The sequence below is a fragment of the Habropoda laboriosa genome, unplaced genomic scaffold (assembly GCF_001263275.1).
Source record: "Habropoda laboriosa isolate 0110345459 unplaced genomic scaffold, ASM126327v1 scaffold2, whole genome shotgun sequence".
Classification (NCBI taxonomy): domain Eukaryota; kingdom Metazoa; phylum Arthropoda; class Insecta; order Hymenoptera; family Apidae; genus Habropoda; species Habropoda laboriosa.
In genome coordinates this window covers 137,523-162,240 of record NW_017100190.1, presented here as the reverse complement: position 1 = coordinate 162,240, position 24,718 = coordinate 137,523, and the positions used below count along the sequence as shown (strand labels likewise).

The following is a 24,718-nucleotide window of genomic DNA, read 5'->3' as shown; positions in this document are numbered from 1 at the left end:
GATTTTTCCATCTACATATATACATACACGTTGTTAGTTACCTAGCGGGGGAATGTCGTGTGTATCGTGAAATAAAACACGCCACGCTCGATTCTATTAATCGTAATGTATTGGTGCTATCTAAATTCACATATTCACAATATAGATACAAATTGTCTTAGGATCCGACGTTAGTAGATACAGTATAAACAATTGTCGAGTTCGAGATTCGAAAAATAAATTGGTCTCTGGTAGCGTTTACGTGACCCCCACGGTCTGGAATTTCTTTGTTGCAACTTCTCTCTCCGGCTCTATTCCGCGGACAGTTTTCCGCGCGAACCAACGCTGCTTCTTTCTGCTCGGCGGTTCGTTGATTTGGCACGGTTTTAAAAGGTTTCGCGAACAAGGCAAAAGCGATCAGCAAGACAGAAACTCGATCGTATTCACGCGATGAAACGCGCGTCATCACCGTGCATTCAAACATCAGTCTGCGAACCTGGTCTATGGAACGAAGCCATACACCTATGTATCTCCTTTTCGCTCTACCACCAGCTCTACGTTTCTAATTAAAAAATCTAGACGTGTGTCGTCGAAATATCGACAAAATCAGTTTGAAAATAGAAAATCGATCGAGATTTTGTAGAAAATGTACAAGAAAGTAGTAAACTATTTTTCAACACTTTTCCTCTTTCCACGTCGTTAACGCGTTCAACGTCGTATGTATACATATACATATGTCTATGTATTCTACCAAAGTAGTTAACTCCAGACATTTCCTTCCCCGACAAAACCATCGACGAAGGTTCGCGATGCTTCTCGGCATTTTCGATCTTTCTCTCTTTCTCTCTTTCACCGGTTCTATCGATTATCGATAAAATAAAGATTCGATCCATCACAGTTTCAAGTTTAGGACGGAAACAGGCTATTCCATGGATTATGCCGAGCTTAAAAGTTCTCTGCAACAATGATCATTAGGCAAGACATTATTTCGAGAATAGTTCCTCTCCTCTTTTATCCCCACCCACCACTATCCATCTCCTTTTCGGACTCGGACACGGTACGCTTACGTCCAAATACTCACGTCGAAAGTTCTCTTCCCAGTAAACCAGTCCCGACTAATCCTGTACGCGATCGACTTCGATTAAGCTGAGCTCTTCTTTCTGCTGTAAAAGAGAAACATTTACGTCGTTTGTATCCCTCTCTTCTATACCTTCTATTTTTAACCATTCATCGATAGTCAAGCAAAAAAGTCTCTTTATTCATTCGAAAATAACGATATTTACAACGAGTGCGATTACAAGCGATCGATACAGGTGTGTATGCGCGCACATTGAGAACACTCGATATATGTATATTGTATATAAAACACAGCCTATAGTGTCGTTTTATAAATGAAAAGAAAAGAAAAAAGAAAAATGAGAACGAGCGTGTAAAAAGGGACTAGTAAATTTTGTATATGACGTACCCTATGTAGACGATATCACAGTACTTTTGGAAAAAATTAAAAAAGGTATCCTTGAATCACAGTCGCGCGAGATTTGTAATAAAAGGTTGGAAAAAATAAAAGCGATATTCAGTCTTGTCAAAATACGATGAAATATACATTGATCGAAAGAGAAGAGCAGCGTAGCCGTGTGACAAGGACGCAAGACGTTTTTTAAACCGTCTACCAAAATTTCAATTTCCTTTTACGGTGTTGTCTCTTTGAAACAGTCTGTCCGTTTTGAGCAGTGATCCGAAACGTGTCGTCGCATTCTCCTTTGCCTTTGGGGGACTTTGGTGCCGTTCCACGGAAATCTAACGGGTTACTCGTAAATACCAATTGGCGAAAGTTATCGAGATCGTTGCAGGACTCGAATCGAAGGGAGGGTCTCGAAGCGGAGAGACGGCTCTTGGAGCACCGCCGTATCGAAGTGACGACCACGTTTTCATTTTCGTCCTTGGAACGAGGGATATCGTCCAAGTTCTTCGTTCGAATCAGCCTGAACGGAGAGAAGATGGTTTTGCCGAGTCTAGCCGCGATATTGTGGTAGGACCTCAACGATACTCTGTCCCGGTGCGGCGTATCTGGCGAGCGCAAAGAGGAACGGTCGTCGTCGAGCGAAAGAGGAGGTAGCGAAACGCTTCCGCTCGGCGGACTACCCAAATAGTCGAACGATTTCCGTGCTCTTCGACTGTTGCCACAGCCAGACCACCTCGGGTGTCTCAGTCTACGACTTCTAACGGTACGGCGTACTATGCTGTTTCTTTTGCCCCTCTTACTCACTACAACGCGTCTCCGCTGTCTAACCGGGCTCAGTTTCAGAGCTTTGCCTATCAAGATCGTCTTGTAGAAGGACGGCGAGCAGAAATTTGGACGCAAAATGTCGTTGGACGCGCGTCTCTTCAGCTCGTCCACCACGGAAGCGTAGGACGCGACGGACGGGATAGACGCGACGGACACGACACATCGGAGGGAGGAGGAATCCTGAAAATTTCGACGCGTTCTTACGGAAACCACCCGGTCACTCTTCGGGGTTTCTTCGAGCACCGAACCGTCGAATCGGATTTTCTTGCACGCGAACTCGCTCTCTTTATTACTTCTCTTGAACGAGCTGATTCTGGACAGAAATCTCTCTTGCTTGGGTGTTCTCATGGCGCGATCGAGCAACAAACGTTTATAGAGATCTTGATTCTCTTCCGGTGTCGTGTACCGTGTGGAATCGGAATTTCCGAGAACTCTATTTCGATTCCGTTTAGCGAGCAACAACTTCTCCTTCTTCGTAGATCTTGTCGAAGCGTACGCGCTCCTATAAAACTTACCACCAGCGGCGCGTGCTTGGCGTTTGCGTCGTTGATCCGGTCGACTGAACGCCGAACCAGTTTGCAGAGCCTCCATTAAGCTATCCATGACGCCTTCCTGCGTTTCGTGCGCGTTCATATCGACGAGCGCTCGCTTCCGCGCCGCCCGTGCCGCTTTCTCCGCCTCTGCTTTTTCGCGCGCCTCCCTCGCTCTTCTCTGCTTCTCTTCGCTTTCCCTCAGTTTTATTATTTCCCTCTGAGCTTGCTGCAACAACGAAAAAGAGGTGTGTATACGATCGAGAACCCCTTCCTCCTCCTCCTCCTCCTCCTCCTCCTCCTCCTCCTTCTCCTCCTCCTCCTCCTACTCCTCCCTTCTACACTTACTACGAAATCATCCTTGAACGTTTTTATATCGCCGAAGAACTCCTCTATCGTGTACTTTTGCTTGTCGAACGAGAAGAATTCGGAGATTTCGGTGTACAAGCCATCCATGTTTTTGAACATGTTCTGCAGGACTTCGTAAGATTCTCGGGCATTCTTAGCGAACGGCTGTGAGGTAAACGCGAGGACGATCGTTAAGGAAAAACGTGCAAATACCTGCCGGCAAGGAACGAACGTAGAAAAAAGGATACACCCATCACATTCTGGAACAAGTCCTCGTCCGATTGGGGAATTTTCGCGTTCGACAAATCTTGCTCGAGGTTTCGAATGTTCGAATCCATTTGTCGCAACGTTCTCTGAACGTTCTCCAAGGAAACTCGGCTCGCTCTGTCCACGTGCGCCAGTTCTTCCGGGAAGTTGAGACAGTCTGGAAACTTACGTTCTATCGTGTCTACCAAGTAGTGCATCAAAGTCTGTCTGTTATCGATATCCTTGGTGCTGGTCAACTGAAAGGAATGAAAGGACGAAGAGGGAACGGTACTCGTGCGGTATTCATCGGCATCAGACGTGAGGAAACATGCAGAAAACCACATACGAACCTTGGTAAGAAAACTGATCTCGAATCCGAAAGCTTGACCGTTCTTCGATCCAGAATTCATGTAATTGCCAAGCAACAGAATCAGTTCGAGAATTCTGGCAAACTTTTTGCTGCCTTTCACTTCCTCGCAAGCTGCTGTGCCCGCCACTATGTCCGGCTTCACGTCTTGCACCAATTCTTCGTATCGAAGCATGAAGCTCAACGACCTCAATCTCGGCAACAACCTCTTGATCGTCGATATCTACGGAAGAACAAACGTTTTCGAAAGTTTCGAAAGTTTGGGCAAAGTAGTGCGTCAAAGAGAGAGAGAGAGAGAAACTCGACTCGACTCGACTCGACTTACGGTGATGCAAAACTGTTCGGCTTCCGTCAAATCGTCATACTGATTCTTGTAAAGTTGCAGCTTCGACAGTTGATCGGGTGGCGGTAAATACTGTATCAATCCCTGAAGTATATTGTCCGAGACAACGGGTCCCTTGCACTTCAGCAGACAAGACTTTACTTCTTCGTACGACACGTGCTTCAGTGTACCGTTCAGAAGTATCAAGATGTTTTGCGCGGCTTTGCCATCCAGAACCTTCAGATCTTTCACCTTCTTCGACGGAGCTGACCTGTGTGCGAAACATTGCGTTAAAAACGTTATCGCTTACTTGCAAGGGTAAGGTAAGGCTTACTTGTCAACGACATCGTCGATCTTCTTCCCACTTGGTTTCGAGGCAAACTTCTCGGCCAAACCGTCCAGTATCTCGGGACTCGCTAGCCTGTCCTCTTGCACTTTTGTCCAGAATGATTTTTCCGTAAGCTTGTGCGGCATAATCTGCGAGATGACGAGATAAGTTTCGCGTCCCTCTAACATAGAGACGATAACGCACACCGGAGACGATAATCCACTCACCGCCTTCCAGTTCGCTCTTTTCAACGGCGCGTCGACCTCCCACTTTTTCTTCGGTTTTAGCCCGTAAGGTAAGGGTTGCGCGGTTATCGGGAGGACGCCAGGCATCATCGGCGGAGGTATCGGACCCATTCCCGGCATCGGTGGTGGAATCGGTCCCGCGTGCATGCCAGGCATAGGCGGTGGTGGTGGTCCCGCGGATCCAGGCAGCGGCGGCGGAGGTGGCGGACCACCGAAACCTGGCAGAGGTGGCGGCGGCGGTGGCGGTGCTCCCCTTCCCGCTCCTGGCCCGAAAGCGTTCGGGAACGGCGGTGGAGGAGGTGGCGGAGGTCCGCCCATTCCGGCCAGAGGCGGCGGTGGTGGTGGCGGCGGATTCGTTCCAATCTTCTGCGCGTACCGAACAACACCGTAGTACAGTTGGAGGAGAAAAAAAAAGTAGAGATATCGTCAAGGACGAGATGAATCGCAACAACTCACAGAGTTTCCACTCGAGCCCGATCTCGCACCTCCCTGTTCCAATTCCCTTATTTTATTTTCCGCGTGCTGAAGCTTCGCTTCCGCTTCCTGTTTGCTGGCTATAGCCTCTTCCAATTTTTGCGACACCTCGACCAATCGCCTCTCTTCCTCCGCCCGTGACTTCTCTACCAACGTGTCTATCAGTGGTTGTACGTCGATTTGGAAGCGCTTGGTCGCGCTGAAATCCGGATCACAGCCAGAACGGTGCAACACTATTTGCGACACGCATTCCTCGATCAGTTTATAATAGGCCGGCCTGCCAGAGGAAAGAAAGAAAAAAAAAAAAAGAAATACGGTCTCTCTCTCTCTCTCTCTCTCTCTCTCTCTCTTTCCTACCTCACTAAAGCGTCGTCTCTGACGAACAGAAGGTGTTGAAGTATGGATAAAAAGTACGGCTCGGCGGACGTTTCCATCACCATATTTTTAATCACTTCGAAACAATCGTTCACGTCGTCCAGTTCCAACCGGACGTGGTCGAACCTCTGCACGAACTCTTCGTAGTCCTCCTCTTTGTGATCGCTGAAGATCTTGAGATGTCTGGCCAGATCCTCGGACTCGTCTTTCTCTAAAGTCTCTAAAATATCGGCAAGGCCAACCCGCATTATTTCGTTTCGCAGATGCAACCTAAAGTCCAATTCCTCGGCCGAAGATATTATGGAATTGATGAGTTGAAGGCATTCCACCTGTCGCAAGTAGAACCAATGCGTTAACAGCTAGCGATCGTGAAGAGAGGGAGAGAGGGTATGTTACGTTACCACATACCCTTAGGTTTTCGTTCTTTTTATTCATCAGGCCCTGTACGATCGGTAAAAATCTTTCTCTCCCCTTGAACTCCCCGTTCATGGTAATCGCGTCCAGAACTTTTTTGTGACTGTCGCTGGAAATAAGGCAAACCGCACCGAGCAGTTTCACAGCCTCGGACATGACGGACGGTTTAGTCGGCTCCAAGGATCTAGCTACGATCGTGAGCGCTTCGTGATGAGCCAACATCTCCTTTATGCCAACGGTGTTGTTCATAATAGCCTTCAAACATCGGATGCATTCGTACTGTATACGCTCGTATCGGTTGTCGCTGTTCCAGGAGAGAAAAGTATCGATTTATCAGCGTGGAGTAAAACTCTGTACGCGACGAACGGAAAATGAAAAGTTGCCGCCCAACTGTTCGAAGGGTGTTCGACTAGTCGAGCAATACTACCGTACGCGGAGCATCGCACAGCCAGGTGGTGATCATGCAATAAACCAACGAGTAGACACTACGCGTTCTGCCGATTAACGTCAATTACCGAAATAGGAATATTCCGCAAAGGATCGTTTAAATCGGAAATTGTAAGAATCTCGCCCATAAATGTACACGGTGCATGTACACGTATAGGTAGATGTATTGTACGATCTCGTCGTTTCTCTTTGACGCGCGCGCGCGCGCGCACGCACGTAGGCACGCACACGCGCGTACTAATCCAAATTAATACCGAAAGCTAAGAGCGAAAAAAGGAAACTAACTCGCTAATAAAATGAAAGCAAATAGTATTTTTACGTGAATTACCTATCGTAATATATGAAGGCACTGTAATAGAACAACACGAGAATATTAGAAATTCTGAATATCGGACAATATCGAATATCGAATACCGATGCCATGACACCACGCAACGATTGTCTTTATCGGGTATACTTACTTCCGATAGCACTCGTTCAGCGTGGCTAAAACCTGTTTCAATCCCTTCGTGCCGAATTCTTGAACCCAGCTCAGAGGATTGTTCGTCAACGCTATTCTCAGCGACTCGATGCAGTTGTAGATTTTGTTCACGCTCAAGTCCGGTTGCGCCAAATATTGGATGTAATCCGCTGGTTTATCGAACTTTGACCTATTTTCCTGTATGCTACCTTTGTAATGCAAAACCAGCATTTCTTTCTTCTTCGCTTCCGACTGCTGTCTCAACGGCTCCTTCTTCTCCTCGGTCAGGTTCATATTGGCCTGTTTACACGCGAAAAAATATCCTCAGCTACATCTTCTTCCGCTACATCAGTCTCTTCGCACTCACCAACATCTCCTCGAATTTCTCGTTCACCATCTCCTTGTCCATCCTCTCGATGATACAACGTTGCTGTTCGATCTCGTTGAAATCATCGCCGGAATGGGGCCGGGGTATCGTGTTGTTTCCCGAACCACTTCTGACCCCACCTCCACGCCCGGATTTTTTTGGTCGACCGAACCATGTGTCCAGCTGAAACGATTACTTCCTTCCTTACTTCTATTCTATTCGCTTCTATTTCGCTTCGATTCTACTCGGAACGTCAGTTTGGCGCGCGTACACAACAGAAATCTTACCCAATCCGTAATCATCGGTGGAAAGGTGCAAAGCAACGAACGGAGAGTTATTTTGTGGTACGTAACGGTAACGGTAACGACGCGGTTCGATCGCGCGATTCATCGGGCCCCGTTTTTCATAAAACAGTCTTTCTCTCGCTCTCCACACCTTTCGCCGATTTTCTTCCAGGTTCACGCGTTTTACGCATTTGCCGTTATCGCGATACTGCAACGCGAGATACCTCCTCCGCTTGCCGATTGTCCACGATAAAAAGACTTTTTCAAGTTAGAGATACGCGCGGCTATTGGAGGCGACATACTTAAGTGCAAAGCAGCGCGGCGTGACGAGATGAGCGCGCGCGCCTATCTCAAGTTTGGACTAAGACTGAAACGCTACCGGCCGACGCGACCTTCGAATCGGGAGGTAAGTTCCAGGTAACGGCATCGTTGGGGAGTCATCGAACGGACCGAAAGAACCTAATAGGAGAAACGCGCCTGCGTGGAGTGGCGACTCACTCTACCCACGTTCGGCCACCGCCGCCGCAACCGTTTCTCTCCACCAATTTTCATTCGTTTTATCGCTCTCTTCTCGACGTTCACACTGTGCCCCGGTACATATTCCACCAACCCCTGCGCGAGCGAACAGGCGAGAATTCCCGGTGACTCACTCGTATCTTATGTCACCTACGTAACCTACGTCACCTACGTCACCAACGGGTATACGTCATGCCCGTGAATAGCTCAAGGTTTCGGAAATTCGTACAAAAACATTATCTCCGCGATTACCAAAACATCGGCAACGTTGTTATGCGTTTGCAAAAGGTACGCGAGTAAGTACTGCATCTCCGAGCACATTTGAAAATGTGCGCATGCATCAACCTACTTCTTCTACTGTTCTTTACGCATACGAAATGCGCGATGACAATTCGACCAACGCTAAAACGCTAAATGCACACAAAGGAACAGAGAGAGATGAGATCAGTTGTGCGAATTGTCGATGATGTAACCCACAACGACCGCGTGCTTTCGTGCCGTTTTTCTTCCATCGTCCTCTATTACATTACCCTCGTTAACCCGTTAGAACAAAAGAGGAAGAAAACGTTTATACTTGCGGAACGTGAAGAGAGAAGACCGGTTTTCGACTAGTTAACTTCTTCGAAAATGTCGCGAAAAGATTTCGGATCTCCGAGAAAAAAAGGCAAGGTACATGGATGGAAATTGTCGCGTCCCTGATAGCTCGTTACCTTGTCCTAATATTTTATGCGTGGCGCATTACGGTTACAAGCGTTACGGGTAACGTAGTATTTTCCGTATATGAAACAATTCACCTTGAACGATTCGTCGTGAGTCATGTAGAACATGGCATTTCATTTTTCGATTATCGTATTCGAAAACATCGCTATTCTTTCTTCCTTTGGTATTGACCAAACTTCTCAACTATTTTGTACTTGTCCTCGAAATTCAAACCGAGCAACATTTTTTTCCTTATCGCGCGTTACGCCGCGAAAAAACCGATAAGTATACGACCGGAAATGCAGCATACATAGATACATGTGTGCACCGTTCTCGTATCGCTGTCGAGAAAACTTTACTTTTCACGCATTTCTATTTCACATTTCACTAAATTCTCTTATTACTTATTACAGTTGGCAAATTTTATGCAAACCGATATCGCGTTCCGATAGAAACGAAAATCCTAAATCTGCTGACTTTGCTTTCTCTATCTTTCCCGCACTTTTATTTTTATACCCTACTCTTAATATCACCGTTACGCGTGTACACTCCGTAATTTATCCTTTTAACATTTAACATCCAGATACTTACAAAACCTGCAGACGATTTGTCTTTTCTATTGGCCATAGCTTAATCTTCTCCAAACGTTACCTTCTACTATACATTTTTTTCTCCTAGAAAAAGCATAGAAAATGGTACATCGTTGAGTGCATACATGGTACGATTCTTTTCAATTTAATAGAGTAGATATCCACAAAATACCCGTATTGCATTCACCATTGATGCTTTGCGCGATAACAATTCACCACTAATTTAAGCGTATTTCAGTTAACGCTACCTTCTGACATTTTAAATTGGCAAAACTCTAACAGGTGGTTCCCATATTAAACCTCCCTTTATTCCTAACAAAACGGTTCTTTCAACATTTAGTATGATATTAGTTGTATCAAACAGGGCTTTAGCAAGTTCAAGCTATAAAATCAAGCTGTTCCAATCGAACCAAAGGGTACTATTCTTAAATATTAGATGTACAGAGAAAAATATGATAGAACCAACAATCTGATAATTCTGGATAATTCTTCTTTAACTCAAATACAAACGGTTCCTTTTTTTTCACAATTTTACCACTACTTACTTGATTTAGTTCAAAGTTTTATTCACCAAGAGACACACTTTTGGTAACCACAAATTCAACGTTGTTCGCAATCATTCGTCAATTTTATTCGATCAATTGGTCAGGTGACTCAACAGTTTTCCATACACCAAACAAAGAGTACTTGTAATTTCTCGGGCAAAGCGAAATGACCTTTCCAGAGAAAAATATTCATTTCATCCGTTATGACAATGAAACACCTGCCAATACGAAACAACCTCTTAGAGACAAGAATTGCCAAGTTATCAAGCCGAATTTTTACACTTGACCACGAAGAAATAATTGATTAGGGAAACACCGATACTAAATAACATCGACTAGAAAAATAAAACCACAGTCTCATCGGTTAATATTCGTTAAACGAGTAGCTGTGCTACAACGGGTAGCATGCGAGAAACGTTGCGCGAACAACAGCGCCAATGAGAACCGAACCAGCGAATGTCACTCTTTCGCCACAAATACCTACGTCGGTATTACAGAAATTTTTTTCCCCTACTTACTCCTGCTGCCTTCTCTAACCTTCTCTTATATTCGATCCAAACGACAGACGCGCGCGGCAAACCTCATCTATACCATTCTAATTTCTCTCTAATTCCTTCTTGAATATTTATACGTGCGATTATTGTTAACGCTTGTCGCACCATTAAGTGCGACATTAAAAGAATCAGTTACGTAGAATGCAAAACATTTATTTACTCCTCTATTTTGCAATTATGTACATCGATTCTGTACATATGCGTTAAATAGAACTATGTTTCTTGATCGCATCGAAAAATTCACAACGCACGATTTTATCGAGCCATCGGTGCGTCGGTATTCAATTTTCGAAAACATTATTCTACGTCTGAATTCGCTTCTATAGAGATTACCTCGTATAAACGCAATAAACGCGACGTTACTATAAAAAAATATACATATATGTATATATGATCCTTTAATGAAAAATGAAGAAACGTGCTTCTTCGATTCGTTCGATAAACTAATTCTAAATAGTTTCCGTGTATTTATATACCTATCGTGTGTTATATCTTTTTCTCTTGCTCTTTGCGAAATTATTTTTACTTCACTATACACCTATACTTATTGTTAGAAACATGCACTATAGAAGAGAAATTCAATTGCTATTTCACGCGACGACATGTCATTTCTACTACATGCTTACTCGTATTTAGATATTCTGTATAAAAAGTTACTTTCGCGATTCGACGATTTTCTTCAGATAGAACTGAATCGTATAATTGAATTGTATGTACACGCGACCGTATACGCGTATATGTTAACGGTACTCTGTCACTTACTACCGCTTATACACGCTAAAATCATTCGAATTGCGTAAAATCAACGATACACCAGTTTCTTATCGTTACACAGTACATTCCTGATAGTATTTACAGAGAAACAAAACGAAAAGATACATGTATGTATGCATGTATGTATGTATGTGTAAAATCTGCAAGATTATATGCAAGGGATAACGCGAATTAAACTTTATGATACAGTTTACTTTCAAAGATTAAAAAATTTGTACAGTCTCAACAAATATCTTTTATCCAACAGTAAGGAATAGAAAAGGTGCTTACTTTAGCTCGGTCATCGTTTCATCGTTATTTTACAAATGATAAGTATATTTAGTTTCTTATAAAATTTCAACTATATAGCTTCTGTTCGCAACGTAAACAATAGTTGTTCTTACGTTCAGTGCTACACACTCGTGTATCATGTCGAATTACGATACCGAATGCAAAGACGAAAGACTTGTCGAAATTACCAATGAAAATATTCAAGCGTGGAAAACTTGAACGTAATTCAGTTAGATAAAATAAAATATATTGGAAATAAAAGTGAAAATGTAAATGAAAAGAAAGGAAAGAAAGAGAGAGAGAGAGAGAGAGAGAGAGAGAGAGAGAGAGAGAAACTTAACGTTATAAAAGGATCGAGTATTAGTGTTGGACCACGATGCAACGCAATACATAGTTTTACAACGTACACAGGCTACGCAATTTAGAAATGCCGAAGTAGTTGGTCGATTTCAAAATCGCTACAGGCGTTAAAAAATAACGCGATCCATCTTTTTCATGATTTTTATAATTTTTTTTTCTTTTTTGCAAAAATCACCTAACGCTATGTCGCGGAAGCGAAAAATAAATTTTCTTTCGCATCCAATTACAAAATATATGAAGTCATTCATTCATCAGAGTCGCTTTATGTACAAGCTAAATGTACATAAGAATTTATGAGTGTGTACTGCGTTTAAAAGTAACCATTTACATTGTGTACTAAAGGCCATGTCGTCGTATATATTTTCAAATCGCTTTTCGGGCTCTCTCGCTACTCGTCGTAATCGTCTCTGCGATCATTCTCTATTAATATGATCACATGATAGGTGCGCAACAGTTTACCTCACGACAATAATCCTATTTTTAAAATATTCATCAAATAGTCGGAAATTTCACGAATAGACGACAGAGACAAGACGAGATCGTCGGAATTGCGTGTCTCTCTAACGTTTACGATATATCTATATATACGTATACGTACATAGCTATCTAGTATATATAGGTATACGTATATATTATATACATTGGTACGATGCAATTTTTTCGAACGCTATACGCAAAAATCTTGCCATGTTCCTGCTCTTGATATAGAAACTGACGTAATCATTGCATAAACGTTTCTTGTACCTTCCATCCGTCTTACGAAACATGCCACGCAAACGGATAAACAATGCTATTTTCGTATATAATTATTCTTCTTGCCTAAAGATCATCTACTAGCTTATGCGACTGATCTTTTTCAATAAAGAGCTGACTTTATCAAGTAATACGCTGCTGCACTGTGTAACATTCAAAATCGTAAACGAGATTAATAAGTTCTGAATTCGTTCTTTTCAACATAAATGTACTTTTGCACAACTTTCCATCCCCTATCAAGCGTTTGGCAGAAGTACGCACCCAAATTCCGACTCATACCGAAGGGGAAAAATGTAAGGCGAAACAAACAAGGAGAAAAGAAAAAATAAGAGTTAAATAGTGTGAAGAGAAAGGAAGGGCTATGCAACTGCGAGTACTTGTTTTCACGTCTATTCTGATAAAGGGGTGTGGATTCGACTAACGATTAATGTCAACGACATAAAGTCTGAACAAAGTCCAGACGACATATTACATACCTTCGAAATCGCAACACACTATACTACAATGCGCGAACAAATTGAATCACGCACGTTCACGTTTAACGACATCGATGAACTTACATTTTAGTATCGTGCGAATACAACTAAAGTCGTATTTTACAAAAACAAAGAGAGAGAGAGAGAGAGAGAGAGAAAGATAGATAGAGAGAGAAAGATAGATAGATAGATAGAGAGAGAAAGGGAGAGAGAGAGAGAGAGATGAAAAGGAAGGGAAAAAACTACAAACAAAGGATATAGGAAATAAGACGCGCAGTTTATGCGTAGAATGTAATCGATACCTGCTTTACCTAGTAAACGTACGATTACAAACAATTTTCCCACATCTGTGGTAAACACTAGACAAGATGTGAAGCGAAACTTATTCGTTATCTTCGATGATGATGATGATGATGATGATGATGATAAATGTCGACCTGCTATCGTATTTAAAACGAAGGGATAATGCGTAGGTCTACTATGTGAAACATCTGTATCGATCATACTAAAGTATATATAGTCGTATGGAAAAAGTGTTTGATTAACCTTAAAGATGTAGTAGCATTATTAAAATATCTGGAAATCTGCTTCAGCATAATTTGTCGTTGAATCGTAATAAAAAGCAGGTTTTAATGAAATGTGGAAAACATCTAACGACGTTCGACTATCGAGAAGGATTGGCATCGGTTAGTAAAAGTTCCAGAGTTGTGTACCTCCCGCATTTTAAACGAGACAGTCGATTGAAATGCTGATTGAGCGTATTTGCAGCAATCGGTTGACAAGGCGCGACACAGGGTGGATTTTCACCAATTATTTCGATGATGTTCGCTATGAAAGATGACCATTCCGAAGACAAAGAATCGTCCGCAGGATATAACTTTTCTGCTTGTTGAAACATTGAGGCAATTACAGACACACCTAAAAAGACAAAGGAAAAATGAAAAAGTTTAAGGTTATTTGATTTTGAGAAAACGAACCTTGTTTGTCAGAGCGAACGCTAAACTGTTGTTCTTGATTGGTTGACTTGCGGTGTCGGAGAGTGATCGAGCTAGTCGAAGTATCGTACCAAAGTTTTGAACGGTACTGAACCAACGTTGAAATTCCGAATGTAGGTTTATCAACAGGTGAGAATCCCTACGTCCTATTATAGCTAATCCTCGGAATATCGCATTCCATAGTTCTTCTAATTGATCAGGATGTTCCGTTACGTTCAAGTATGGCAAGAACCTCAACAACAGCGTCTGCGATACAGAATGACATTCCAACGATCAAAACATTGTTTTTCTTCCTTTCAAGTTCCAACCTGTATATGTTTTTATTACAAAGCGTACTTTCTTTTCATTTCATTTCACTTCACTTACCTTTCCTTTACGGATACTTAGCATGCTTGCAAACTTATCATCCTGCATTAACTGAAGAAGAGTCGATAACATCGTGTTTATTAAATTCGGGCTAGTTTTCTTAACATTATTCGCATCGTTCTCCTCTTCCTGATTTTGTTGTTGCTGTTGCTGTTGCTGCTGTTCGCTAAGCAGAGCCAAAGGATTGTGCAGATCTTCAACTTTTAACTGGATTATATATAACTGCAAACAGCATTTGTTTTTTGTTTTTTTTTTTCGGTTTGTTTCAGGTAACACACAACTAAACAATCCAGCTCCAACGTTTCGTTATAATAATTAGAAAGATATGATAAAAAAGAACTAATACCCTTTCAATTTCAAGTAACAACTGTCTTGTTCGTTTCGTATCTTTTTGTTGTATTTGCGTAGCTAATTGGGGATCACTGTTTGGTACAACATCCATATCGATGACCTTGCGTGGTGCGATCACACTGGCAAACTGTAATTTTCCTAAAGAATTTTCAAATTGCGTCGGTGTGTATATGGACCTCGAAGGAACATGGTGTGGTTGTTCTCGATCTCTGAAAATAAAGGTGACAATGTTGTTTGTGAAAAAACGAAAACGGAAACAGAGCATAAGGGGTGTAAGGGTAGGAGGTGGTGTGAAAAGGAAGGAAGAGTAAACGATTTACCTAGAATCTCTGTGATAGCTATTATTATTGTTGTTGTTCTGCTGCTTCTTATCTTTCTGCTCTTGATTTATACTTTGCTTGTTTCTTCTATCGCAAAACACGATGTAATAATAATCGTCAACGTACGGCTCGTTTGTATTAAGTTGCAGTAATTGAATATTAATCAACCACTGTTTTTCCCGGCTGCTCATGAGACCGGCGTATTCGTCATATTCTCCTGAACCGGTCACCCCATTTATTCCTTGACAGTGGTGATTATAATGATAGTGTCGCTGATTAATTCGATCATGGTTACGATGATGTTGATTGTTTTTAAAAAATGGTTGGTGATTTCCTTGTTGCTCCCCATGATGAAAAGCCCTACTTTGGTTTCTTTGATTTCCAAGATGGGTAAACGAATGTTGTTGTTGTTGTTGTTGTTGTTGTTGCTGCTGCTGCTGCTGATGAGCAGTTTGATTGCTAGAAAAAGGAGGCATCATGCCATGGTCTGCTCGTACAAACGGTGGAGGACATAAATTCGAATGCGGAGGTTGCTGAAAAAATACGAGGAATTTGAATAAAATACTCCTTCACTGGACATTCTCGTGAAAAAATGTTCGAATAGAATAGTGTAAAACGCTTGATGAAACTTACAGGAAAATTATTGCAAAACGAACCGTGAATTGGCTGTCTCTGCGCAGCGTGCGGTAGCATCAAATGCGTCGCTACAGGATATCTCAAAACATTTCCAGTTTGATCTATAGAAATAAATCGTTGGATTAGATATACAGATTTTGATGCGTATGTGTGCTCGTTCACGTGTGCATCATGTACGCCTTTTTCATTTACCAATGTTAAGATTGAACCATCTTCTAATATACTTACTGGGTAATAATCTAGGATGTTGTAGAAATTGAGGATGTCGGAATCTCAAGTTTGGTGGTAAAATAACAGGATGCGGAGGTGGCATACCCAGCCCTGGCGGATAGCGTGGTGGGGCGGACAAGGAATCGAAAAGAAGCGATCCATCGGGTTTCTGTTGCTGCTGGTGCAGGTGGTGTTGTTGTGGACGTTGTAATTGCTGTTGCGTTTGAGCAGGTTTATTGAATCCTGGAGGTGGTGGTCTATTCGCAATCAGACCTCTTTCCAATTCCTCGACGGTGCATACGTTCGTTAAAGTTGTTGGTAGATTTAAAGGTGGTTGAAGCTTGGGAGGGGATAAGTTAGAGGGACTATCCCATACTCCAGGACGTGGCACAATACCTTCCTTCTCATCTAACACCAAGTGGGATAAATTATCTTCGATATCTGTATTAACTCCATTCTGTAAGGAATAGCAGTAGGAAGATCCGTTGTAAGATAGATATAATTTTGGTAGAAAAAAGGAAGAAAACTGTGGTAATTTTACTTTTCTGCCTAAAGTATTTCGATGATAAGGCCGTCGACTGGATTCGGTAATCTCTGCAAGTTTCTCATGGTCCTTCTCCCAATCGCCGATAGTGGCTTCAGAACCAAAGGTTTCATCGTTCAAAGCATCGTACTCTTCCTCTTCCCCAAGATCATCCTCGAAAGGACAATCCAAACCATCTTCTAAACTGCTATTCTGTACGAATGAAAGAAAATAAATTGACGAGAGCGTGAGGATAGAATTAAAACAACAAGATTGGGTGATCTATTACCAGAGGGTGGTATCGCGGTTAGAGAAAAGTAAATCTCGATACGGTAAAGGTAGATCGAAGAAACGATCGAACGAACGGTTGTTTTCGGTTCGGTCGATTAATTTTGTGCGGAACACGTTACGTAGGTAGTACACACATACATACGCAAAATGAATTGGAAGAAAATTGAGCAGGAGGAAGAAAGTGTAGGAGGTAAAACTAAAGATAAGAATAATTAACACAGAGGTAGCAGTGTTAATGACCTTTGAAGGGATCAAGGCATTGGCGAGGTTATGCGACGTACCTCCATGACGATTCGAGGAGGTAATTGTACGTACTGCGTATTTTTGAAACAATATATGTAGAAAGATAGGGGACGGATGGACTCGGGGTATCAGCGATACATTTAACAGGCTTAGCTGATTTGTACAGCGCAAACAATGGACTGTTTATCGGATTACGCGAACACTTTTTAATTGTTAGTGGTCGGATAAAAGCACGACGCGGCTGGCTGTTGGTGAAAATCTCGTACGATCTCGTACTTTCGTCGTGGCGTTTTCTACTCTTATGAAACAGAGTAGAAAATTATGGGTATCTCCGTTAAGAACGAGCTTACTTACTGCAAGCGACGTATCAAAACCGAAAAAGAAGTCTGCCATTTGTCGAAATGAAATGTGCAAAATGACATGTTCTGACTAAACGTCAAGCGATACGAAAAGCATCAGCTGTCATGGCGGTCGTACGTTGTAAATTCCGAATCGTATTGTAGATGTCGTGGCGGTTCCTGGGGAACCTATATAGTATCTCGAAGCTCGAAACAATACTGTCGTATCGATTTCGAAGGAACTAGACTATCGATACATTCGATACGATAGTATACTATCTGATTCGATTCGATAACGTTTCGAAAGAAGAGGTGATTTTGGCGCGTCGATATTTGAAAGGGCAGCAAATTGATCGTCGCGTTTTCTTTGACATCTTCGTAGAGTTCCGAACGAACGTAGAAATTGTGAGGATCTCCAGTTGATTGCGTGATGTTTTTCAGTTTGTCAACGAAACGAATAAAAATGGGGTGGGGTATATAATTGAAAAAGACGAGTGATTGAATGTGCATTTTTATTGCATTCCATTAAGTCTTTTCGAATCGTGCTAGTAGGTATTGTTGAAATTTCTTCGTCCTAATTGAATGGTTAAATGACGGAGGATCCACGCGTTGAAGAACGTTAATTTCTAATGGTTTAATTGGCAGATCGCGGAAACTCGATACCACACGTATACCCCGAAAAGAAAAGATGGCACAGCGCAAAGTAGCGTGGCAAGGGTTTTCGGGGTATAGGGGTATACAGGGATGCGGGCGCGATATCGAAGAACGCGCGGCGACGTTCTCGAGCTGATCGAGAAAGAAATGGTAGATTGCCTAGATTGCCTAGATTGCCGCGCCGTGTCGCGCCGCGCCGGCGCGTTTAGACACTGCTCGTTGCGTGACAGTCGTCCAGCGTGGCTAGACTGCTGGCTCTCAAGGATGCCAGACTCAAGGAACTGTGATTCAAAGTATTCATGCCGTGAGGGTCTTCGCAATGCAGGTACAATCGTGAACTAACGGACTTGTGACAATCGGGACACAGACGTTTCTTCTTTTTGTCGCGTCTCTTCAAGATGTCGTAGGCGCACCTGCAAACGACGGTTGCGGTGTAAGCGCGTCGAGCCGGAGCACACGAGAGCGGGTAAACGATAGAGAGTAGAACGGTTTCGATGTCGCTTCACCTGGCATGCAATATGTGAGAGCAGGGCAGCGCTTCCAACGAATCGGCCTCGAGGCCGAAAGGCTCGTTGCAGCCACCGCATCGCAACTCCAAATCTTCCTCCATCGCTGCGGCTAATCTCTCGTGATGAGCCTTCTGTTCCTCGTCTCCGAGAGAACCGTAAATTCGCGAGAGCCTCGATCTCACGGTTCGTACCAGGAACTACGTTCCAGAGAGAAAAGAGAGAAGAGAGAGAGAGAGAGAGAGAGAGTGAGAGAGGGGGGGGGGAATGTGTGTGTGCACGCGCGCGTGGCGCGAAAGGAAGCGGGAATGGAAGGGAGAAATACATCATCGAAGAGAAACACGGGAAGACGAAGAACCTCTTACCTTAGCACCGACCGATCCAGCTACCTCGAGCAGCCTCGTGTTGAATTCGAGAGGACGACAATTGCATATTTTGTGTTGAAGACGAAGCGCCTCGAGACACCTCGCGGCACCGTCCATCGCTTCCATTTGACAGAGACGATCTCCGGTCGCTGCCGCGCTTCCCATCGCGCTCTCGTACTGTCGAAACGCTTTCTACGACCGATCGATTCCGGCTCGTATTACACGTGCACGTACACACGGTTTTCCTACAGTTTCGCTCAACTTACGTTTATGTCGGACTTTTTTCTGTAAATGTCTCCCATTATTCGTATACTCCTGGCGTAACTGGCTTGGTCTCCCGAAACGAGCGACAGTCGCGTTGCCTCCTGCAGGCAGCAAGTGGGGTGGTCGATCGAACAGTCTCGATATACGTAACGGGAGAAGGAGAGAAGGAGGAAAGGAGAAAATAACACAATCCTACCGAACAATAATCGTGGGCGTCGCCGAGGTCTCCTTTTTTCCGGAGTGCCGAGGCCATCTGGAGGAGAGCCGCTCTGTGATGACGGGAATTCAAATCACCCAGCTGCAAACTTCTCGAGAGATCGTGCAGAACAGCTCGGACAAACCCACGTAGACCTGTGATTGCGAAAATGGATTTTCTTTCGCCGGAGAAGGTTTCGGCAAATCGAACTCTCACCTGCAATTCCAACGAGGGATCCTGAATCGAATGAGCAATCTTGTGGGCTCGTTGAAACGCTTCCAAAGCTTTGCAGAATCCTGCTAGTTCCAAGTGAACTCTGCCCACGGTCAGATGAACCAGTCCAGCGGTCGCACACTGATCGCATTCGTTGTACAAGCTGAGGGGTCGGGGGGAGAAGACAAAGGACGCAACGTCAGAGTTCGTATCGAAGATACGTCGAGAAGGGAGAATGCCGGGAACGGGATAGATATCTGACGCTAGATAGTACCTGTGCCTCGCATAGTCCAAGGCTCTGTCGAGCGCGCCCAATCTTTCGTGCGCTCTGGCCAAATTCAAGTAGGCCTCCGCCCGCATGTTCGGCGAATCGAGCTCCTCGGAAATGCCCAACTGTTTGTGCCCGAAATCGATGCTGTCCCTGCGAAAGAGAGAGAGACGATTATGTCGTGGTTCTAGAGCGGGTCTAGAGCGGCTCTAGAGCGGCCCGTTGGTGGAAACGAGCGTAACGAGCCTTCTTCGCGAGCAAGAACGAGCTCAACGAGGCCGCCTGGTTGACTCGACTTTTCTCGAGTCTCGCTTCCAGGGAAAGCAGCGAAAACGCTTCGTTAACGTGTCAAGGATTTTCGAACTTGTTCTCCTTCCGAGTGTCTCGCGCGGCTCGCGCGTCTCGCCAACTAAACACTATCTCTCAGTTACGATCTCTCTATTAAGCTCTTTTCTCTTACTGCTCGGTACTCTAAACTAGGGACGGTGTTCTCGAGGAGGGTGAAGTGGGTTGAACAGCCCCTGCCGACCTGAGCTTTTCGGCGGAACGCACGAACCGCGGACACGATTCCCTTCTCATCTACCTGTACTTCCCCCAATCCATGTAGGCTTGGTAGAGATATCCGAGAAGAGCGAATTTATCCTCTCGCTGTCTGATATTCTTCAAGGCACCCCTCCATTTGCGGACGGCAGCCTGTTGTTTGTGGGCGCGGTACAGCTTCAAGCCTTGTTCCACCTGAAAGAGAGGAGAAGAGGAGAGGAGAGAAGGAGCGGAACGGAAATGGTCCGCGTCACGCGTTCCCTGCCGATTAACGCGCGCGCTTCACCGAACCATAGCGACCGCGAGAAGGTCGTATCGATTCGGCCTTGAACTTCCTCCACCGATGAAGATCCAGCGATCCCGTGTGTAACGTAAATAGCGCGCGCGGTTCGACCTCGAGGAAAGCGGTCTGGAGGGAGCGAAGGCGAACGTAAGCGAGCCTCGAACGCGCTCGTCGGGCCGCTCGGCTCGACGTTTCACCGCAGTTTTCCGATCAGTCTCACTCGGAAATTACTTCCTCTACTCGCTACCCCCTCTTCCCCTTCCTGGCTAGTAGCCGATAATAATCGTCCTTGGGTTGCGCGTGAGTACGAATCGATTTCACGGCTAGCGTGACACCCTCGATCGTCGGCAATGACCGACGGAAGGAGGTCGCGCGTGAAAAAAGCGTCGAGTCGGCCTCGGTGGAGAAAGCAAAGCGTCGCGCAAGCGTTTTACCCGTCTTCGAGCCATATGCTGGTCGAACCGACGTCTGCAGCCTATCAGGCATTCCCAGAGACCGGTGCCGGACCTGCCGTTCTGATAGTGCCCGTTCCCGTTCGAGCTCTGATGCCGATAGTCCTCCTCGGTGAACTCGCACACGTCCAACGGGTGCCGCGATCCGTCCGGACTGCCCAGCAGAGCGGTTGCGGACAGCTGATGACTGGCCGGCCCGCTGCAACAATCCCATTCCTTCGATCGTCTTCTCCTCGATCTTCTCCTCGATCTTCTCCGCGTTCGGAAGGTGTACGGAAGCCGGGAGGGCGGGCGGCCCTTTCTCCTCTACTCGCGGATCAACGTACCGCATTGCGACCCTTCTCCTCCTCCCCCGTCCCGCCCCCGTCCCCATCACCGTCCCGACGCGATCTTTCGAATTAGGTTCAGGTTTAGGAGACGTCGCGCGTCCCTCCGCAGACGGGGAGGAGACGCGCGAATTCGATCGCGGAATTCCGTTTGCCAGGCCAACTACGAACGACGACCTGCGTCCTAGTCACCGTGGTGGGCGAGGCACCTGTGTGACCTCATTTCCTGACCTATATACCGAGTAGCGCGCGGTACCGCGCGACAATTGCCCCTCCCGTTCCTTCCGTTTCCTTCCTTCCGCCGAGCCGAATTTCGACCTTATCCCCTCCACTCCGATACTTGCCCGAGGTAATCTCGCGACGAGATCGATTCCCACGACATGATTCACTCTGCCTTTCCTCGCCTTTACTTTCTCGTCGTGTTCTTCTGGTATCGAGGTTCCGACGCTCCCGCGAGAGCATATCGATCCGGTGCCGCTCGATCTCAACTTCCCTCGTACGTCGCGGCATTGCCTCGAAAACGGTCGCGAGTTGTCGCCTCGAACCAACGCATATCCTCTGTTTCCTTTTCCTGGACCGACGCTCCCGATCTCTCTCCCTCACCCTTCTCTCTTTCTTTCTTTCGAACGCGAACCGCGTTTGAGGTAGCTTCTTTCACATTCCTATTCCTCTGCACAGTGTTCACCTGAGCGCCGACGGAGTGAGTTACATTCGCGCGATTCCCAAAAAATAGCTTCTGCTCTCGCGAATCTTTGTACTTGCGTTTAATTGAGCATCCTTTCCTAAACGGTGGGAACGGGCCGAGAATTTTCGTCGAAATATCTCGAAAAGTCGCGACTCTCCAACTTTTCAACGCCTTATCCTCCCCTTTCTACATGTTGTAACACATCCGATTATCGTGAAACGCGTAACAGTCTATAATCTATGACGTAATAACGGGGCATATAGAGATTCGCGCGCAATGCTGTGCTTCGTGTGGATCTAACATGTGTATATATATAGATATATTATATGTAACAGCTATTTAGTATCGAACACTGTTAAGTGATAAGGGGTAGTTAAGGGTAAAGGACAAAGCAAGAACGGCCGACACACGTTCGGTCGTAACGCGACACGTCGTTAACTCGTCCGTTTCATCTCGATCTCGATCGAGGACGCGTGTGCGTCGGAACGTGGTGCGAAACGCGTTCTCTTTTCCCCTCTTCTCCCCTCTTCTCCCCTCTTTGCGTCCAGCGACGGTTTACCGCGTATTCTTGATCATCGATTCGTTCCGTTCGTATCGTTTCGCCGTTCGATCTTTACTCGTCATCTCTAGCAGCCTGCTCACCCACACGTACCTTCCCCACTCGCTTCGACTCGACGGCCTAGGAGCCACCGACGAAAATCGCGCGTTTCTCTCCTTTCGCGAGGATCGATCGCGCCACTCCGCTGAGTAACGTTCCGTCGGATTAAATCTCGGCGAAAGGTCGACGGTTCGGTATCGCGAGGGCGACCGAGATCGGGAGAGTGGCTTCGGAGCGTTCAGTTTGCGGATTTTCCGGCGACGCGATGCGTGCCTCGGTCTCGTTCGGTTCGAAGCGTTTCCACATGCCGTGTATAGCACGATGCTGGCTCTCTCTTATCCTTCTCCTCCTTCGAACGTTTCCGTCGCGGACGATCAACCCTCACGCGGCGTTCGTTGCACCGTGACCGTGTCACCGACGACGAAACACCGAGCACGGCAACGGCGACGGGGAATGAAACAGGGCCGAACGGTCGCGGATCGCGAACGGATCTGCGTTTGGACCGTTCCCGAGCGTCGGAAGGGTCAGACTCCTTCTCTCCCTCTCTCAACCCCTTTTTGTGACGCGCGCGCGCGCTCTCCTCCTCCCTTACTCGCCCGGCACTCTATCGTGTACGCGTTCGCCTCGCGAAAATCAACCGGCAATGGTTGGGGTAGAACTGTCGCGCCCGAGCCGCAGCAGCCCGCAACATACGACCCGACCGATTCTCTCTCTTCTCCTTCCCGACCATCCCCTCGCAACCCAACCGCACTCCCTCTCCCTCTAGAACCCCTTTCTCTGCAACCCTCCGCTCCACACCGCTCCACACCGTTCCACCGCCGCTCCACCGCCGCTCCACCGGCGCTCCTCCTCGCTCCTTTCCGCCTATTCTCCCCTGCTTCCCCTCCTGTACTTGGGCACACGCTTGCAGGAAGGGTGAGAGAAGGGGCAATCTCTTCCGTATCCGACGACAGCCCATCCCTAGCTGGTTAATTCCTTTTTCGTCTCGCGAGCTCCGTCCTGCTCCACTGGAGGAAAGCGAACGTTACGGGTAGAGAGAGGAACCGACGCGTACCGGCATCCCTGATCAATCGGCCGCTTGAAATGAAGAAAGGACAGAGGGAAGGGAGAGGCGGGCTAAAACGAGACCCAAGTTGGACCGCGTTTCCATAAAAATGGGCGAGGCATTGCCCTTTCGTGAACTTTCAGCTTTGGTGGATGAGGTAGTATCCCAGCCAACCGAATCCTGAAAGGAGAAGAGAGTGACCCGTTTTTCGTCTCGCTTCCCCGACCCGGACCGTTCGCCTTGCGCCACTCTCCCTCTTCGTTTTCGACACGATCCCGTCCGAGTCGCTCCGAGATTTCACGAGGACCGTCCCGTTTACGGGGGTGCGCTTCACCACTAGCCCTACTGCCGCGCGTCAGTTTCTCTCCTCGTTTACATACATGTTCCCTTCGACGACTCAACGGATACGCGGGGATCCGTGTCGGCCGACAGAAGAAAAGATCGGCGGAGTGGACCGAACCGAAAACTGACCAAATTGCTCGCGTGTCCCACGACCGCTCGCTCCCACCCCCCGATATTATTTCCCTATGTAGGTAAAGAGGTTATCGGTTCAAGGTCCATCTTGGCCATTCGAAGAATCTAACCAGCATGTTTACGTGCCGCTACCCTCCTTCCCCTTTTCTCCCGCTCGACAAAGAAAATATGTACCTCGACTTTGTCGGTCCTCGGCTACTTCCACTTTCACTTATACTTGAAAAAGCAGATTTGGAAAAATCCCAATGGGTGATCGCTTTCGGGTTTGGATCGCGACCGTATCGAATGGCGAGGGAAGGAGAGGCGGGCGGTTGGGTTGGGAGCTGCGTTTCGACGAATTCGGAGGGAAAATGGAAAGGTAGTATCGGCGATCAAACCACACCCCGTGAGAAGATTCGTGCAGCCACTTGGCCCGTGTTGGGAAAGAGAAGAGGCGGGACGACGGTGGACCCGAGAGAATTTCCACGGCCTCTAATTGGTCGGTCTCTCGTCGAAAATAATCCATCTGGGTGTAACCAGCCGCTAAACGCGGCTCGTAAAGTATTCCAACGACGTTGGCTAGGCGT

General features: G+C 46.0%; 3 protein-coding genes across 4 annotated transcripts; all 3 read right to left on the bottom strand.

The window, feature by feature from the left end:
- Window positions 1-117: 117 nt before the first annotated feature.
- LOC108579971 (protein diaphanous) lies at window positions 118-9,970 on the bottom strand. Its single transcript, XM_017943613.1, has 17 exons — window positions 9,824-9,970; window positions 9,280-9,362; window positions 7,190-7,372; window positions 6,824-7,122; window positions 6,691-6,711; window positions 5,910-6,219; window positions 5,484-5,830; window positions 5,109-5,403; window positions 4,635-5,018; window positions 4,414-4,556; window positions 4,083-4,350; window positions 3,741-3,980; window positions 3,393-3,647; window positions 3,145-3,309; window positions 2,782-3,025; window positions 1,061-1,142; window positions 118-935 (listed from the first exon to the last, which is right to left on the bottom strand). Exons 2-17 carry the CDS (start codon window positions 9,313-9,315, stop codon window positions 914-916), a joined length of 3,294 nt encoding a protein of 1,097 aa, XP_017799102.1. The 5' UTR covers window positions 9,316-9,362; window positions 9,824-9,970; the 3' UTR covers window positions 118-913.
- Window positions 9,971-13,535: 3,565 nt separating this feature from the next.
- LOC108579975 (protein PAT1 homolog 1) lies at window positions 13,536-17,410 on the bottom strand. Of its 2 annotated transcripts, none has more exons than XM_017943617.1 (9): window positions 17,300-17,410; window positions 16,430-16,624; window positions 15,907-16,345; window positions 15,676-15,779; window positions 15,043-15,575; window positions 14,718-14,931; window positions 14,372-14,593; window positions 13,984-14,251; window positions 13,536-13,928 (listed from the first exon to the last, which is right to left on the bottom strand). In XM_017943617.1, the coding sequence occupies exons 1-9, from the start codon at window positions 17,336-17,338 to the stop codon at window positions 13,675-13,677; spliced, it is 2,268 nt and encodes a 755-aa protein (XP_017799106.1). In that variant the 5' UTR covers window positions 17,339-17,410; the 3' UTR covers window positions 13,536-13,674. The 2 variants fall into 2 exon arrangements, with proteins under 2 accessions (XP_017799106.1, XP_017799105.1); XM_017943616.1 differs by having other exon boundaries at window positions 13,536-13,932; window positions 13,988-14,251.
- A 421-nt stretch (window positions 17,411-17,831) lies between these two features.
- LOC108579978 (43 kDa receptor-associated protein of the synapse homolog) lies at window positions 17,832-22,127 on the bottom strand. Its single transcript, XM_017943621.1, has 9 exons — window positions 21,695-22,127; window positions 21,007-21,223; window positions 20,333-20,484; window positions 19,756-19,902; window positions 19,269-19,644; window positions 19,075-19,173; window positions 18,809-19,000; window positions 18,444-18,643; window positions 17,832-18,350 (listed from the first exon to the last, which is right to left on the bottom strand). The coding sequence occupies exons 1-9, from the start codon at window positions 21,730-21,732 to the stop codon at window positions 18,143-18,145; spliced, it is 1,629 nt and encodes a 542-aa protein (XP_017799110.1). The 5' UTR covers window positions 21,733-22,127; the 3' UTR covers window positions 17,832-18,142.
- Window positions 22,128-24,718: the final 2,591 nt, after the last annotated feature.